Below are 15,607 nucleotides of genomic sequence, written 5' to 3'. Positions count from 1 at the left end.
ATGTTCATATATGAAATGTCACAATATATCCTGCTGTCATGTATATCTATAAAGAAAAGCAACAAAAACCTCAAAGGCTTTCTTCTCTCACGGCTGTTCTCAGCACCTTCTTCTGGGCTCCTCTTCCACCTGTCATCTCCACCATCTGTTCCTTTCCACTTTCGCAGCACCCCAAGTCCCCTGGCAACTTTGACCGCTGCCTGTATAAAGGCACACCAGCCATCACTCAGAGGCTGATCTCACAATTTCTCGTAAGAATCTTCTGCTGGACTGAGTGACCAGCTGGCCAAGCTACCCTCCTGGAGCTGTGGTGTCCCCTTGGGCATGAGTTCCAGCCTCTAGGACACCAGGTCAAGGCCATATGCGGGTGGAGGAGGGTCCCTGGCTGGAGAGCACCTGAAGGGGATAAAGGCTCTGCTGGGCAGTCCTGCTGGTCCAGGCCACACCCAGGTCTTAAAGGGGACTGAGTCAATTTCAGTGAAGCCACTTTGAAGCATGGGGCTCCCCCAGGCAGCCCTGACGCCTGGCTTTCTGGAACCCTGAGCTTCACACACGAGCTCTGGGGGTGACATGCAGGACTTCTGTGACCAAGACTTGTCCATCAGGTCAGAGCTGCTTCAGATGGGGCAGGCTGACCTTGGCACTCTGCATCAAGGGGCGGAGAAGCCCAGCTGTGGGTCAGAGTCCCCATCACCCAGGTTTATCTGGACCATCTTCCCCTGAGCAGTTCCCACACATTCTCCTTTTCCTGGTTCTCTGGGCTCCTCAGCTACGGATTCTCCTCCAGCCACCAACCCGAATCTCCCCTACTGGTCCCCTTGGCTCCACACTGGCAGAACTGGGCTGCAGCCTAGCCCCATCATTAGCTCCTCTGCAAATCTTCTGATGGCTTCGACTGGCTTGTTCACTGTCCCTTCTCCATTGGCAGCTTCTGTCCCTGAACTAAATTAGTCACATCCTATCATTTTCTTTTTTTGGTCCTGGGTGTTGAACTCTGGGGCTCTTCACCACTTAGCTATATCCCCAGCCCTTTTCTTTTTGTACCAGGGATTGAACCCAGAGGTGCTTAACCACTGAGCCACATATCCCCAGCCCTTTTTATAGGATTTTGCTAAATTGCTGAGACTGACTTTTGAACTCGCAATTCTTCTGCCTCAGCCTCCTGAGCTGCTGGGATTACAGGTGTGCCTTACCATGCCTGGCTGGACAATTCCATTTTGAGACAGGGTCTCACTAAGTTCCCAAAACTGGCCTTGAACTCACAATCCTCCTGCCTTAGCCTCTGAATGGCTAGAATTGTGTGCGCCATAATGCCCAACTATATCCAATCTTTTTTTTTTTTTTTTTTGTGCTAGGGATTGAACCCAGGTACCTTTTTTTTTTTGTATTTTATTTAGAGACAAGGTCTCAGAGTTGCTTAAGGCCATGCTAAGTGGCTGAGGCATGATCTTCCTGCCTTAGCCTCCTGAGCTGCTGGGATTACAGGTATGTACCATCACACATGATGGTCACATCCAATCTTAAGGAGACAGGTTTTATTTGCATTTCTAGGTCTTGGGGCGGGGGAGAGCAGACAAAGCCTGAGCCTTCAGATTTTAGGCAGAGACCTGGCCTTCCAAATCACCATTTGCCCACTTTGGCCCTTTCCATTTGTGCCTTCCCACAGATTCATGTACAGAGGATGGAACATGTTTAAGAAGCTGAAACCCATGTTTCTAAGCCATATTCCCAAAGATGCAGGGCTAAGTGGATCCCACAGACCTTGGGACAGGCTTTTCACTGAAGCCTAGACCTCAGGGCCACTTGGCCAGTTATCACCAGTATTCTTCATTGCCAGGCTGAAATATTTATTTGAAAAATTGAAAACACAGATGCAATGTATTATACAAAGACAGTTCTTAATACCATAATAAAAGTATTGTTGGAAGGAAACAAAAGCCAGTGGCTACCTGCCCTGGGAAGGTAGGCACTCAGTGAAAAATGAAATTTATTTATAGGGACTACTCTAATGGAGAACTGGGGAAGAGGTTAAAAACAGAAGAAAACCAGACCCAACCCCATCCCTGCAAACCTAAAGGTTAAGTTTGTTATAAGTTTGAGACAGTTGTGTTATCACCAAGATTTAACCAAACCCCCTCGGTTTGTCCCTGTGAGTGGTAATCAGCTTTAGGGCTTTCAAACCTGAGGTAGTTGAGGGTCATCTGAAAGACATGTCTGGAAAGATCTACTCTCAGAATTGGATCCAATGGCATCTAACCTATTATTTCCCATTGCTTTGGCTCCTGGGGGCACAAGAGAGGCAGTGCCACCATTGTGTGTCACTGGTCCTGGGAGATGAAGGAAAGAGCAGCTGATGGCTGCTTTGGTTTGTTGCACTGCTGGCCGGCAGGCTCCATAGGTGGATCCTTATGCTATAGAAGTCCGGTCTCTGCAGGACCAAGATGGCGGAGAGAAGGCAAAGCCACTCTGGTTGGAAGGCCCATGTTGGGAAGGCTTTCCTTGGCAGGATTTCCAGAGATGTGGAAAGGCGGTAGTTAGCAAGAACACTTACCAGCTGTTAAAAACCAGGATGAAATGGAGCCAGGAGACCCCTCTATGCTAAGGAGCCAACCAGGAAGTGAGAACTTCCCAGGCTCCAGCTGAGAACCCCCCTTCCTCAGGGGCCAGAGGCCAAAGCAAACCAGCCTGACCAAAATGACATGTACTTATGAGCCCGTTATAAACCTTGGTGTCTGATTTGGTAGCGGAAACAACTCTAAGAGAGGACACTCTGGACCGTTTGGTTCTTCCAGCCCCTGGGACTTGTATTCAAGGTGGGATCCTAGAGATACTGCTGTGGGCAGAAGAATCAGCATGTCATCTAAATTATTACTTTGTGCTCGGATATCAAATAATCCCACGAAAGCAGGTCTTTTCTATCTTTCTGCTGATTATGTACATGAATATGCTAACTCTAAAGGTATTAGAGGACTGAATTACAAAATTAGATACCAGGTGCAGGTGTGCGTGTTAACTGCTGTCCAATCCTAAGCCATCACTGTGCGGCTGCCTGCGTGTGGGGACCATCTGCATTCACCATGATTCTTCAGCTACTAAGAAGGTCAGGAACTCATTGAAGAGGCTTGTGAGGTTCATTTCCAGCTTTGAGATGGAATTTTTGTTTTCATCCAAGGTATTCCCACCCACTCATTGTTAGAAGAGCCAGACAGACAATTTGATTTGGGCTTGAGGATGGCACAATTTCTCATCTGAGCTATTATAAAAGGGATTAAGTGACATCTGATAGGTGGTGACACTGGGTCAGCCTGTGCTCTGGGGTGAGTGCCATCTTGACTGTTTTATTACTTGGGCTGACTGAGCTCAGGAGGGTTTTTAAAATGACTGTTTTTAGAGCAAGTGTTATTTTAGGAAATACTAATCTGTTCCGATATGTATATTGGAACAGATTAATTTGGGACATGTGGGTGTGCATGATGTGGACCACAGAAGCGAGGACTTGGTCCACCACCTCTGGAAAGGCTATCCCACACTGGGAACACACCAATCAGCTTGACTGGCACAAGTGGGCCAGGGCACTGCACATGGCGCCTTCTGAGTCTTGGAATGGAGAAACACTTCACACAGAGAGGCACTGAACCCAGGACAGCCCAGATGCTGCCACAGACACCTCCTTAGCCTAGCACAGAGGCCACACGCCTGAGAACGGTCATCAGAGTTCCTGGGGGACAATTTTTAGAGTGTCCCATTTAGAAAATGCAAGGAGAGGGCATGGGGGTGGGTGGGAAGGAAAAGGGGGTTGATTCACAGTGATCAAACAGAAGTCTCACAACCCGTCATGTGGCCGACTTCCCGACACCCCTGGGGGCAGGTCCAAGGAAGCGCCTGCTGGCGACCACTTATGAGCTGCTACAGATAAGCAAGGAAGACGCCGTTGTTTCCAAGATCAGAAGGTCACTTAATGCTGGGTTCATCGGGAGTGGAAAAGTGCTGTGAGGCTGCCCATCTCTAGGCGGCTGTGCCCTCTGTCCAGGTCCTGTCGCAGGGCAGCAAGGGCTGGGAACGTGTAGCTGGAAGAAGCCAGAGCCAGTGGTCCCCTTTCTCCCCTTCCCTGCTCCGAATGCTCTGAGGAACCTGCTTGCTTTGGGATCCAAGCCAGGAACAGCCCAGGGATGGTCCCTTGCCCTGTGGATGATCTCTGAAGAGAGACAGGTGTCGAGGGCAGCAGATAAGCCTCGCCTCAGCCACACTGGCGACTGCGATTGCTCCAAGCATCTCTTTGTGGACCGCTGCTGCTTAAAGGAGGTTAGTAATAAATACGAAAGGTCCTTTCCTGATGGGAGCAAGAGGGGGTCTGATCTTCCAGATGTCGATCAGGTAGCACATGGAACTCTCTTCTTCAGGTTCGAGAGGATGCCCAGGCAGGACGCTGGAGGAAGGAACTGGAAACTCTCCTGCACTGCCCCGGGGCCCTGCCTGGTCTCCCGGAGGTGGCCTTCTTGCCATGGCACGGCACAGACCATCCTCTCTAGGGAAGTAGTGTTGCTAGCACACCAGTTCCGTTCAAGCATGTGATCAGGTGCGTGAGCCCCTTCAGGGAGCTCCCAGGAAGGGCATCTTGGAGCCCTGTTGCCTGCGAAGGTGGACAGAGGTGCTCGGCTGGCCTCCAGCCTTAGGGAGGAAAGGCACTCGCTCTGCTTCCGCCTCCTGAGGAGAGCTGTGGCCCACCCCTGGTGAGTGGCCTCTGCTGACCGGCATTCGCTCAGCGGGACACTCAGCGAGGAGGCCGAGCTGGAGCACCAAGGCAAAGTCTGCGTGGCACCAGGTCTGAGGCTGCTGGGGCGGGGGCCCGGTGGCTCGGGGCTCCAGGGGTGTCCTTTGGAAGAGTTGGCTGAGTGACTGAAACTTTCAAAATATAAAACCAAAAGACCCAAACGGCCACCATGAGAAGCAGTGGGAATCCGCGGGACTGCCAAAGGGGGGGGCGCCACGGTGGCCTTCTTGGCCAGGATACTCCCGCCATCCCAGCCACTGACGCGGGCAGCGCCCTGGTTTGGAATCCACCGGCCCTTGGATGCTCGCAAGTTTGTGCAAAGGATGAAACGGAAAAGACTGAGAAGGAAAAAGAAAAGGAGAGGCATCAGATCGTCCTCTCCCAGTCCCTCTGAGGAGGACACCGGCTGCTACGGAGGTAGAGCAGTGCGCAGGACTAGCTGGTGTCCTCCCCAGGAGTGCCCAGCTCCCCCCACCTCTTTGGACCTGGGCTTGCACGTGGACAGCGTGGGCCAGCCTGGATACTGAGAGGTGGGGAGAGACAACAGATCATGGATTCAATCGGGGAGTCCCTGAGGAGGGGGTCATGCAGGTCCCCGGTTCTAGTTAATGGGAAGGTGTGGGACTGGGTCTGTGGCATCACAAACACAGAAGGGTGACGAGCATTTACACTCTGACGTCTGGGGCGCGGGTTTGGCTCTACTCTTTCTCGGGGACGGCTTCTTGCAACGTAGATGGAGACGCTTCTGCTCCTAAAAGACAGTGATAATCTATCACATGGCACTTGTGAACCAACCCCAACTGCCACCATAACCATGGAGCAATCATCCGTCCCCAAGTTCAGTGTCTAAGAAACCCCAGGAGGTATATGTAGATGGTCCCCAGAGTTGGTCAAGTCTACCAGGAACCAGCGGCCTTGGTGAGATTCGGGCGGCCACTCTGGATGTGTGGAGAAGCAGCACAGAGACACTGGCTGAGGGTGGTCTCCGGGCTGGAGGCCTAAGTAAGACCCCATCCCACCCCATCTCTCCTCCTCAGCCCGTCTCTGGGCCATCGTGGCCTGTTGCTGGCTGTGGACAGTCAGAACCTGACCATTATTCATCCACTATGGCCTCCATGCTGGGAGGAGATGAAAGTCCCAGGGTCCAACCTGGCGAGTGGCCTGGGAAGGCGTGGGGGAGGGCGAGCGTGGGATGAGCTCCCTGGTCAGTGTCCAGGCTGCAGCGTGGGCTTCCCACCCACTGAGTTACCCCGCTTTAGACCTGAAGATTACCCCGAGGGCGCGAGGACCCTGGGCTCACAGGGGCCAGCTCACCTTCCTCCCAGCCCTCGGCCACACCGGCCAGCTCATAGTGCTTCTTGCGGAGCTCTCCCAGCCGCTGCCGCTCCTTCTGGAGGTCGTTTTCCAGCTCGAGCACCCGGACCTGTCGGGAGGGAAGTGGTTTTCTTCTTCTGCAAGACCTGTCTGGTTTGGACCGAAGCCCCGTCCTTCGTGAACAACTGGACAGGACCACAATGACAGGACGATGTGGCGAAGACGCAGGGTGGCCCACAAAGGTCACCCTCAAAAACTGAAACCTACACGGCCGGAAGAGCCCAGCGGTTCAGATATAGGAGGACTATTCCAGGCAGAAGGGAGAGCGGGGCCAAGGTCCAGGAGGAAAGGGCTTAAGGTGTCAGGAGAATGGAAAGAGCCCCGCGTGGATCCCGAGAGAGGGAGAGGGTCATGAGATGGCTGAGACACAGGCTGGATATTGTCCTAGTGTAAAGCAAAGGCACCGGAAGGTTCTAAGCAGGGAGGAGACCTGTGGTCCTGTGTGTTTTTAAAATATCACATGGAGAAGGAGTGGACAGTGGCAGGTCCAGAGTAGGAGCACACTGGCGCCAGCCAAGTGGTTCCTTCCTTGTTTTACAATTAAAATTGATTAGAGTCAACGTAAAACATGCAGAAGGACGGAGGCAGCCGGTGCCTTCCGCCCACCTCCACCAACTCTCCGCTTCCAGCCAGAAGGCCTCAGCCCCCCAACCAGGCCCTGCATTGGACGATGTTGAAACAAACACTTGTAAATGCCAGGGGCCAGCAGCTCTCGAAGGTAGATGATGGGGTTGTTTCTCAAGACTCAGAGTCACAGGATTGCTGGCTGGGAAGAGAGGGATCATGGACAACTCCTACTTTTGTGGGTCAGCACCCGGGTGCTGGTGGCAGTGCATTCACCGAGATGGAGACAGTGGGGGTGGGGACCTGCTCTGCAGGTTCTGTTGAGATACTTATGTGGCATCAAATGGAGACCAAGCAGGAACTGGGAGCAGAGAGTAGACCTAGGCTGAGGAGAATTTGGTGTTTACCAGCATTAAGATGGTGTTTAGCCAGGTGGGGTGGCACACGCCTATAATCCCAGCAGCTCGGGAGGCTGAGGCAGGAGGATTGTGAGTTCAAGCCAGCCTCAGCAACTTAGCAAGGCTCTGAGCAACTCAGCGAGACCCTGTCTTCAGCAAGGCCGGGAAGTGCTCAGTGGTTGAGCATCCCTGGGTCCAATACTCAGAACAAAGATGGTATTTAAAGCCAAGAAGGGTGGAATAAAACCACTGAGCAAGAAGTCTTTCAGTATTTACATGGCAATGTGGCTACATAAGACGCTGAGTGACTATCTATAGTACTTCAATAATCCCAATCTGAATTTTACCCCAAGACTAGTGGAAAGATGTCAGATTTTTTTCCTAGGACCCCACTGATTCCTGTGCTGCATAACTTTACTGAGCCACAAAATGAAACGGCATCACCTTTGATGAAGTTACAGTGGATCCACTTTTTTCTTTAAACTAAAGTTTATTTCTAATTTGTATCAGCAGTTTTTGAAAGAACTGCTTATAGTAGGACTATTAAATAAGTTTGTGGATTGCTCCAAGGTCCCCGATCACTAAGGGTTAAAATTCTGGAATCTACTAACCACTGCTCCCCGCCTCCAGCTTCCTGCAGTCTCATTTATTTTCTATCTTAGGCTGAAAGTGCACCCGTGTTCATCCCCTGCCCAAGGGTTTCTCTGGCTTTTCTCTAGGGCATATGATTGGGGTTGCTCTCACCTGGGAATCCATCTCCTGGCGTTTGATCTGGGTCAGTGTCATGCTTGAGAAATCCATATTGTCTGCAAGGACAGAAATAAAAAGGCCTTATCACATGGTGTCCCTGGCCGATGCTCCCGAGAGGTGGTGACACCAGTGTTCTGCTGAAATGCCTGGCTGGCCACTGGCCAAGATGTGCGTGAAAGTAACGGAGGGATTAAGGGGAAAGAAGATTGAAGAGATTGTGGGGCAGCCGGGATCTGACCTCTCCAGGGCCAGACTCAGAGCAGAGAAATGACAGAACAGAAATCTACTTAAGGGCCAGTTGCTGAAGCAACATAAGCAGCCTGTGTACTGTGCCCCAAGGTGAGCTTGGGGGACGGAGACGGAAAACGACAGCTTACAACAAAACCGTGGGGAGGGCGGTGAGGAGGGGTATAGAGAACGGCTACCTGTCTCCTCTATCTGTGATTTGCCCGAAATGGTGGAGGCCACGACCCCCGCGGTGGCCTGGTTCACTCCCCGAGAGGCCTGCTGAAGCTGGGCGAGGTTGGGACTGTCCTTGTCAGCTTTCACCTGCCAGGACAAGGAAGATTGGGTTCATACCACACCCAGAGCAGCAGGGCTGGATCAGACAGCTGGTCTGAGGGTTTGAGACCCTCTGTTGTCGCCAATCAACTTCTCTGTTGTCTGTGGGGTCAGCTCCTGGCACGTCCCCAGTCTAATCGATTAATCCTGGCTTCCTGGCCAAACTCTAGCTTTCTCGCTCATTGATCAATTCTTACAGTCGTGAAAAACAATTGGGGCCTGGGCATAGTGGCACACACCTGTAATCCCAGTGGCTCAGGAGGCCAAAGCAGGAGGATCACAAGTTCAAAGCCAGCCTCAGCAACTTAGTGAGGCCCTAAGCAACTCAGTAGGTTTAATCCCTGGTACCAAGGGGAGGGGGGAGAAACCCAACAATTTGGGCAGCAAGAAATAAGGATGAATGAATACCAGGCACTGAGTGGGACCCTGGGCTCTGGTTACGAGCTGTGTGTAAGGACTGGCTGGGGCAGGGGTTCAAGTCTGGAGACCGAGGAGGAGAGGCAGTCTTGGTTATTCAGAATCTAGAGCCACACCAGGTGACCTGATTGATCAGTGTGCCGACTGGCTCCCTATCTGAGTGTTCCTTAAATGCCAGGACTGCTAATCAGAAGCTGGGCACGCTAGGACCCTCTAAGGCCACTTGACAGGAGTGAAGAGATTGCAGGAGAGGCTGCGGCCAGCTAAAAAGGGCTCCTTGCTGGATTTAGGCCTCTAGAGGTATGGGACCTCTAGAGGCAGAATTTTTGTTTGGGATTCAACCGACCCAGAAGGTATAACTCATCTGTCCTTGGGGTCAGTCCCACTTAAGTGTCCTGTGGAATCCAGCACGGGTCCTACCTTCGATGCCGCCACCAGCTGGGCTGTGCTAGCAGCAATTTCATGTGAACACACCATCAGCTCCTCAAACTTCCCTCTGCCTTGTACCACCAGGTCAGCAGCATCCCTGGCAGTCAGGAAGGCAGAGGATGGACAAGGTCACACGTGGCCAAACCCCTATAATCCCGCTGCCAGCCCAACTCTGTCCCTAGCCAGACAGGTTCTGCCTTTGCCGCACCTGGGTTCACCAGGAGACCGAAGGTCCCTTTCAAACTTGTAGCCCCACTGCCTTATCAACCATTCATCAGGGGACGGATCTTTCTCTCTCCTTTTGCTGTTCCCTGAGGGGGGTCAGTGGAAGGGGGATTGGGAAGGAGCCCTGGCCCCACACACTTACACCATGATGGTGGCTCCCCAGCCTACGGCTTTGGAGGCTGAGATGAGTCCCTCTGTCCACCGAGAGTTCTTGGCATAAAATTCTTTAGGGGATGCAGTCCCCTGTGGAAGCAAAAGATAACTGTGCTTTGGGGACTTTTACCTATCATGTCCCACCAGGTCTTCACTGGAACTCAGAAAAGCAAGCATCTTTACTCCCACTTTACAGATAAGAGAACTAAGACGCAGGAAAGCAAAAGTATTCTTCCCAAGGTCACCCAGGAAATAAGGGGAAGTAAATCTGGGGATTTCCTGACACCAAGGCCTGTGGCATTTCTATTATCGTCACTGTGTGTCTGTAGTTGGCCCTCAGTACCTGCAGACTCCACGTATGGATTCAACCGGCTGGGGATTGAAAATATATGGGATAAAAACCCCGTATCTGTACTGAACATGGCAGACTTCTTGTCATTATTCCCTAGCATTCACACTCTATCAAATCAGGTATTACACTGGTATTATTATAGATTATTATATTATAGTCTAATCATAATTATAGTGCATTATATCAAGTCAGGTATCAGATCAGTAATGTATAAGTAATCTAGAGATGTTTTAAAGTATATGGGAAACTGGGGTTGGTGGCACATGTCTGTAATCCCAATGGTTCTGGAGACTGAGGCAGGAGGATCACAAGTTTGAGGCTAGCCTCAGCAACTTAGCGAGGCCCTAAGCAACTTAGTGAGACCCTATCTCAAAATAAAAAATAAAAAGGGCCGAGGGTGTGGCTCAGTGTTAAAGTGCCTCTGGGTTTAACCCCCAGAACCTACTCCCCGAAAAAAAGTAAATGGGAGATGTGCATAAGTTATGGGCAAACACTGTGCCATTTTATATGTGAGACTGAAGCTCATGAATTTTGCATCGGGGAGATCCTGGCACAGTTCACTGTGTCCACTGAGAGCCTGTACATTCTGTGAGAAACACGAGTGGGTTGCGGTCTGGAGTCTGCAGGCTCTCCATGATTTGCCAAGAGAAGGGAAGACAGGGAACACTTTTCAAGCATGATTTCTGCTTGGATTTTAAAAAGGGGTTTGTGCTTCGGAAGAGTCTGAGAGTGTGCAGAGGCTCTTGGTTGGCTGCATCTTTCTACTGGAGGAACAGACCCCAGGGCTAGAAGCACCACCTCTGGAACAGAGAGGCTCTTCCACTCTGAGATGAGTCCAGCTCTGCCCCTGCCCTAGATAGCGCTCTGCTTCCCAAGCTGCAGCTGTCACAGCATATGAGGGGCCCACGGGCCAGCGCCAGCCCCAGCAGAAGAGTGGGAAGGAACCCAAGGGACGTGTGGGCCAGGGGCTGACAGCGGGCTCTCTGGGGCCCGAGCACGGGCTGACTCTGCCACTGGGTGCAGGCCGGCTGCATCCTTGTGCACGGTGAGCACGGCTGGCCCTCGATATCTGCAGGTGCAGCCAAACTCAGAAAGTAGTTTCAAGACACTAAGTCTGGGCAGGGGCTGGGGCCGAGCAGCAGAGCGCTTGCCTAGCATGTGTGAGGAGGCACTGGGTTTGATCCTCAGCACTCCATATAAAGAAATAAATAAAATAAAATAAAGGTCCATCAACAACTAAAAAAAAAATATATTTAAAAAAGTACTGTGTCTGTACTGAACAAACACGGAGGGATATTTTTCTTGTCATTAATCCCTAAACAATGCAGTGTGACAGCTATTCCACAGCCTCTGTGCTGCACTAGGTATCATCAGTCACCTGCAGGGCAAGAGCGTGCAGGAGGGTGTGAGCAGACTCCACACCAACTCTGTGCCACAGGGTACAAGGGATCTGACCACCCACAGGTTCTGGTATTGAGGAGGGTCCTGATACCTGACAGATACCGAGGGGTGAGGGCACGGGCCTGCTCCTGGGCTTTGCCCAGGTTCCTCACTTCCTCCTCAGAGGACCTGGACATGCAGTGTGCACGGGGTTCCCACAGCCAGTCCACCTGAGGTGTGCGAGCTGCAGCTGGAAGCTGTGTCTGGCTGCCCTTCTGGGAGTGGGGAGGCCCCCTAGTGCCTGCTGGTGTCCAGATCAAATGACTGCTGTGGACACAGGACAGGCCCGCAGCTCAGCTGGACTCCAGGGACTGTGGGGGAGCCACAGTCAAGGCACGTGAGGCCTGGCCCTGGGATCCAAGCAATGCTCACCCTGCCGCTCTCCACGATCTCCCTCTGTAGGTCCTTCGAGGCCACAATCAGGACCTGGATGGTCTGCATCAGGCTGGTGCAGGAACCGAGGATCCTGTTGAAAAGAGAAAAATAAACAACAAACATGTCAGACACAGAGGCCAAGACAAACTCTCCTCTTCATTAGCCCAAGCCACAGCCAACTTGGAATGGGAAGGAGAAGCAGGGAATGCGCAGAGGTTGCTGGGACACCCTGTGAGGTCGAGAGAGAACCTCTGGCTGTGGATTTGGTAAGGAGCAGCCGGTCATGGTTCTTGGGGTCTGTCTGCCCCATGCTGCAGTGGGAGCCCAGATCTAGTCCTAGAGGGCACGCAGGGTATGACCCGGCACCGGGAAGTTGGATCCTGCTCACCTGGGCACCGCCGTGTGGCTCGGACTCACCTTTCATTCACCTCTAACTTCACACCTGTGTCCCCTGCTCGAGATTTGCTGAGCATTTCCTGTTAAAAGAAGCTTGGTTTCCACATGGGCCACATTCTTCTGGAGTACTGAGAGACCACCGTGCCCTTCTGTGCCTGCTCCCACGTGCTGTGGTAGCTCAGAATCCCGGATCTGGATGTCCCCATTTGTGTCCTTGCAGGGTTTGGGGAAAGGGCCCAGCCCTCTCATCTACTGGGGGTGGGGGTGGGCACAGCTGCAGCAGGTGCTCTGTGGTCAGCAAGAGTCTTGACCTTTAGGAACTCAGGCTGACGTGCACAGAACTGGCTTCCGGTCCTCAAGGCAGGTGCGTCCACCAGGGCAGGTGGCTTGAGTCTCCCACCAAAGGGGCAATATGTGACCTTTGCAATGGTGCCCACTCAGCTTTTTGTGAGATTTGTTACCACGGATGAGGGCTGCCACTTAATGCTTCTGGGGTAGGTGTCCTTATCACTGCCGTTCTGTAGACAAGGGGCTGAGTCTGGGCTAGGTGGACATAACTAACAAGTCATGCAACCTAATGAGCGGCAACCTAGAACCTGAACCCCAGACATTCTGACACCAAGGCACCTGACCCTTGAGGAATCTGCTCACCTTCCTTAAGTGACGACCTCTTGTTTCCTGCCCCTCACGGATGCAGTGATTTGGGTTTGGGTTTCTTTTATACGGGCCTTTGTAGCCTTCGTGAATGACCAAGACACGTCTAAGGGGCAAGGTTGCCCAGGAGCAGCTGCAAGTGTTGTTTAGAAGATCTTGCACTCACGTCCTACCTCTATCCGAGCTGTGGCAGCTTCAATGGCAGCCGAAGTGGCAGCCATCTCCTTGTCCACGAGGTCCCCCAGCTCCTCCTGTTTGATGTCCAGGCCCATGGGCAACAGCTCCTGTGAATGGCATCACAGAGAATGACACTTTGACCTCTGCTCTGATCTTTTGTAGACCTTCTGAGACAGAAAGGGTAGGAGGCCCCAAGTGTCATGGACCCCATCTGGAACTGCGTGTTCCTTCCCCTCTCCTCTCACTCAGAACCCCTCCTTCTAGGAAGCCAGTGTCTGACTCCAGAGCTCCTTCAGCTGCAGCCGCTTGGGCCCTCAGGCTCATATTCACACACACAGCTGTCCCTGCAGCATGGGAGACCTAGGTATCTTTACACAGGTGTCCCCAACAAGCCCGAACCTTGCTTGACATTGCTTCCACAGCAACCCCCTGAGGCAGTTCCTATTCCTGCTGTACAGTGGAGTCCAAGGTCCAGACGGGAAACACCAAACCAGTCACACTGCTGACAAAGGGCAGGCAGGGGTCTGATCGAATGTCTAACTGCTGTAAAGCCCGAACCATCATATGTGATCCATACTAGAGCACACAATTCTAGGAATAGTTTAAAGAGTGAAAATGGACTCCAAAACACTATGCGATGTACACATATATGAAAACCTTCGGTATTCCATTGATAAGTACAATTTTTTACTTTTTTATGTTATCAGTTGAGAAATACGTTTTTAAAAGAAAAAATACTCATGTTACCCACCACTCAATTTAAGGACTCGTTTATGAAGCATTATCATTTGGAAATGTATTACCTTTGAAATCCCCTTTGTATGCTGCCTGGATTCTCTCTTCTCCCTTCCTCCCTCTACTCCAAGATAAACAGAGGTCAGGAGGGTGAAGGGTCACTTTTTTTTTTTTTTTTGGTATTAGAGATTGAACTGAGGGGTGCTTTACCCAGTGCTTATTTTTTATTTTGAGACAAGGTCTTGCTAAGTTGCTGAGGCTGGTCTTGAACTTGCTATCCTCTTGTCTCTTCTCTCCTGTGTCTGGAATTGTGGGCCTATGCCATCACGCCTAGTTAAGATTTCATTTATAGAAGGTCTATAACTAACAGCATATTATTTAGGCAGAAAAAAAGAGGACATAGTTTATTATCTTTTCTATTATCCTCCTCTAGAAAGCTAATTAGGTATCCTTTTTTTCCCTCTTAATAATTACATTCCAATTTATAGAACCACTGCCACACTGCAAAATTCTTTCACTTCCATCTTCCAGTTCACTAATCTTCTCTTTAGCTTTGTTTAATCAACTGCTGAAATTGGATACCAAGTTATCACTTTCTTTTTTTTTATAATGATTTAGTTTACAGATTTTTTTTGTTTATTTAGTTTGTTTATGTGGTGCTGGGGATCAAACCCAGTGCCTCATGCATGCTAGGGAAGCACTCTACCACTGAGCCACAACTCCAGCCCCCAAGTTATCACTTTCAATGATTATATTTTTCATTTCCAAAAGTTCTATGGCTCTTTTCCAAATATTCCTTGGTATTTCTGAAAATTTATTCCTTTGTCATGCTTATTACCTTTTAAAAAATGTCTTTAAATGCATCAAACATACTTATTGTAAACTTACATTCCTTGGAAATCTATCTGTGAACCTTCTTTGGGGTCTAAATTCAAAGAACATTCCTCTATCGATAGCTAGGATCTTTTGCCAGGTACCTAGGCCTCTCACAACCCAACAGTGTTAATTTTTCTGTTTGGGGTTTTCCAGGTCATATAAATAGTATGAAATTGGACCTTATATCCATGGTAGCTTGGGGTTAAAATTTCTCTAGGGATCTGTTTCTTCTCTCAGAACCAAGGAAGAGAGACGTCTCTTCTGTAGGGCAGGTTCTGGGTACACTTTCACTGCTTTTTGAAGTATGGCATGTGTATTTGTGCCTTGAGGATGACCCCACTGCTCAAGGTGTGGTCGATTCAGGATTCCTTTTTTGGGAGGCAGAATTTCCATCTCCACCTTTTGGCCTACTCAGTCCTAAGTCTTGTTTCTTCTCTCCTGTGTCTTATGTGTGGCTGATCCAAGCTCCAGGTCAGCAGGGGGGCAACGTCTGTAGGCCAAATGCTGACTCTAGTAATCCTCAGGACTTCCTTAGCTTTTAGCCAGTTTGATCACTCAATTTAAAATAATAATAATAATAATTTAAGTTTATCCAGCATTGTCCATGTCCTGAGAAAGATTATTTGAATACCTGGTCAATCTATTGCAGTCCGTGACCTTCTATCACACTTCTCTTTGCTTTCATTAATGTAATTTTCATGTCCTCATGGGGTCCTCCGTATTTACTTAGTCCTAAGTTTACCTAACTGGGCAACACACTGAGGAGGCTCTCCAGCAGGCTCTGCCAGTGCTGCCTATGCCACCACCTCCCACTTAATAACACTGCAATAAGATGATTTTAATGCTGAAGCAGCAAGGTGATCATGCCATCTGGGTGGGAAAGAAGCTAGCAGCTCCCGACTGTTGGCCAAACTACAGCCATCTTTATGCACACTGTTCTTATTCTCAAGAGACAGAAAC

General features: G+C 50.6%; 1 protein-coding gene across 9 annotated transcripts in view; it reads right to left on the bottom strand.

Moving 5' to 3' along the window:
- Positions 1-1,830: 1,830 nt before the first annotated feature.
- Positions 1,831-15,607, bottom strand: part of Hip1 (huntingtin interacting protein 1) — a 132,368-nt gene continuing 118,591 nt past the window's right edge. For 7 of the 9 annotated variants that reach the window (XM_078023878.1, XM_078023877.1, XM_021728583.3 and 4 more), the window contains 9 exons: positions 13,033-13,143; positions 12,227-12,285; positions 11,807-11,900; positions 9,632-9,732; positions 9,256-9,361; positions 8,283-8,406; positions 7,852-7,913; positions 6,086-6,194; positions 1,831-5,109 (listed from right to left, as the gene is read on the bottom strand). In XM_078023878.1, coding sequence (XP_077880004.1) covers positions 4,772-5,109; positions 6,086-6,194; positions 7,852-7,913; positions 8,283-8,406; positions 9,256-9,361; positions 9,632-9,732; positions 11,807-11,900; positions 12,227-12,285; positions 13,033-13,143 — 1,104 coding nt within the window. In that variant the 3' untranslated portion in view covers positions 1,831-4,771. Of the gene's footprint in view, positions 5,110-5,440; positions 5,523-6,085; positions 6,195-7,851; positions 7,914-8,282; positions 8,407-9,255; positions 9,362-9,631; positions 9,733-11,806; positions 11,901-12,226; positions 12,286-13,032; positions 13,144-15,607 lie in introns of all 9 variants that reach the window. The other 2 variants (XM_078023880.1, XM_005328517.5) reach the window with 1 other exon arrangement.

This window comes from Ictidomys tridecemlineatus, chromosome 10 (genome assembly GCF_052094955.1).
Source record: "Ictidomys tridecemlineatus isolate mIctTri1 chromosome 10, mIctTri1.hap1, whole genome shotgun sequence".
Classification (NCBI taxonomy): Eukaryota; Metazoa; Chordata; class Mammalia; order Rodentia; family Sciuridae; genus Ictidomys; species Ictidomys tridecemlineatus.
Note: the sequence above shows the minus strand (reverse complement) of the source record. Positions and strands in the feature narration are given on the sequence as shown.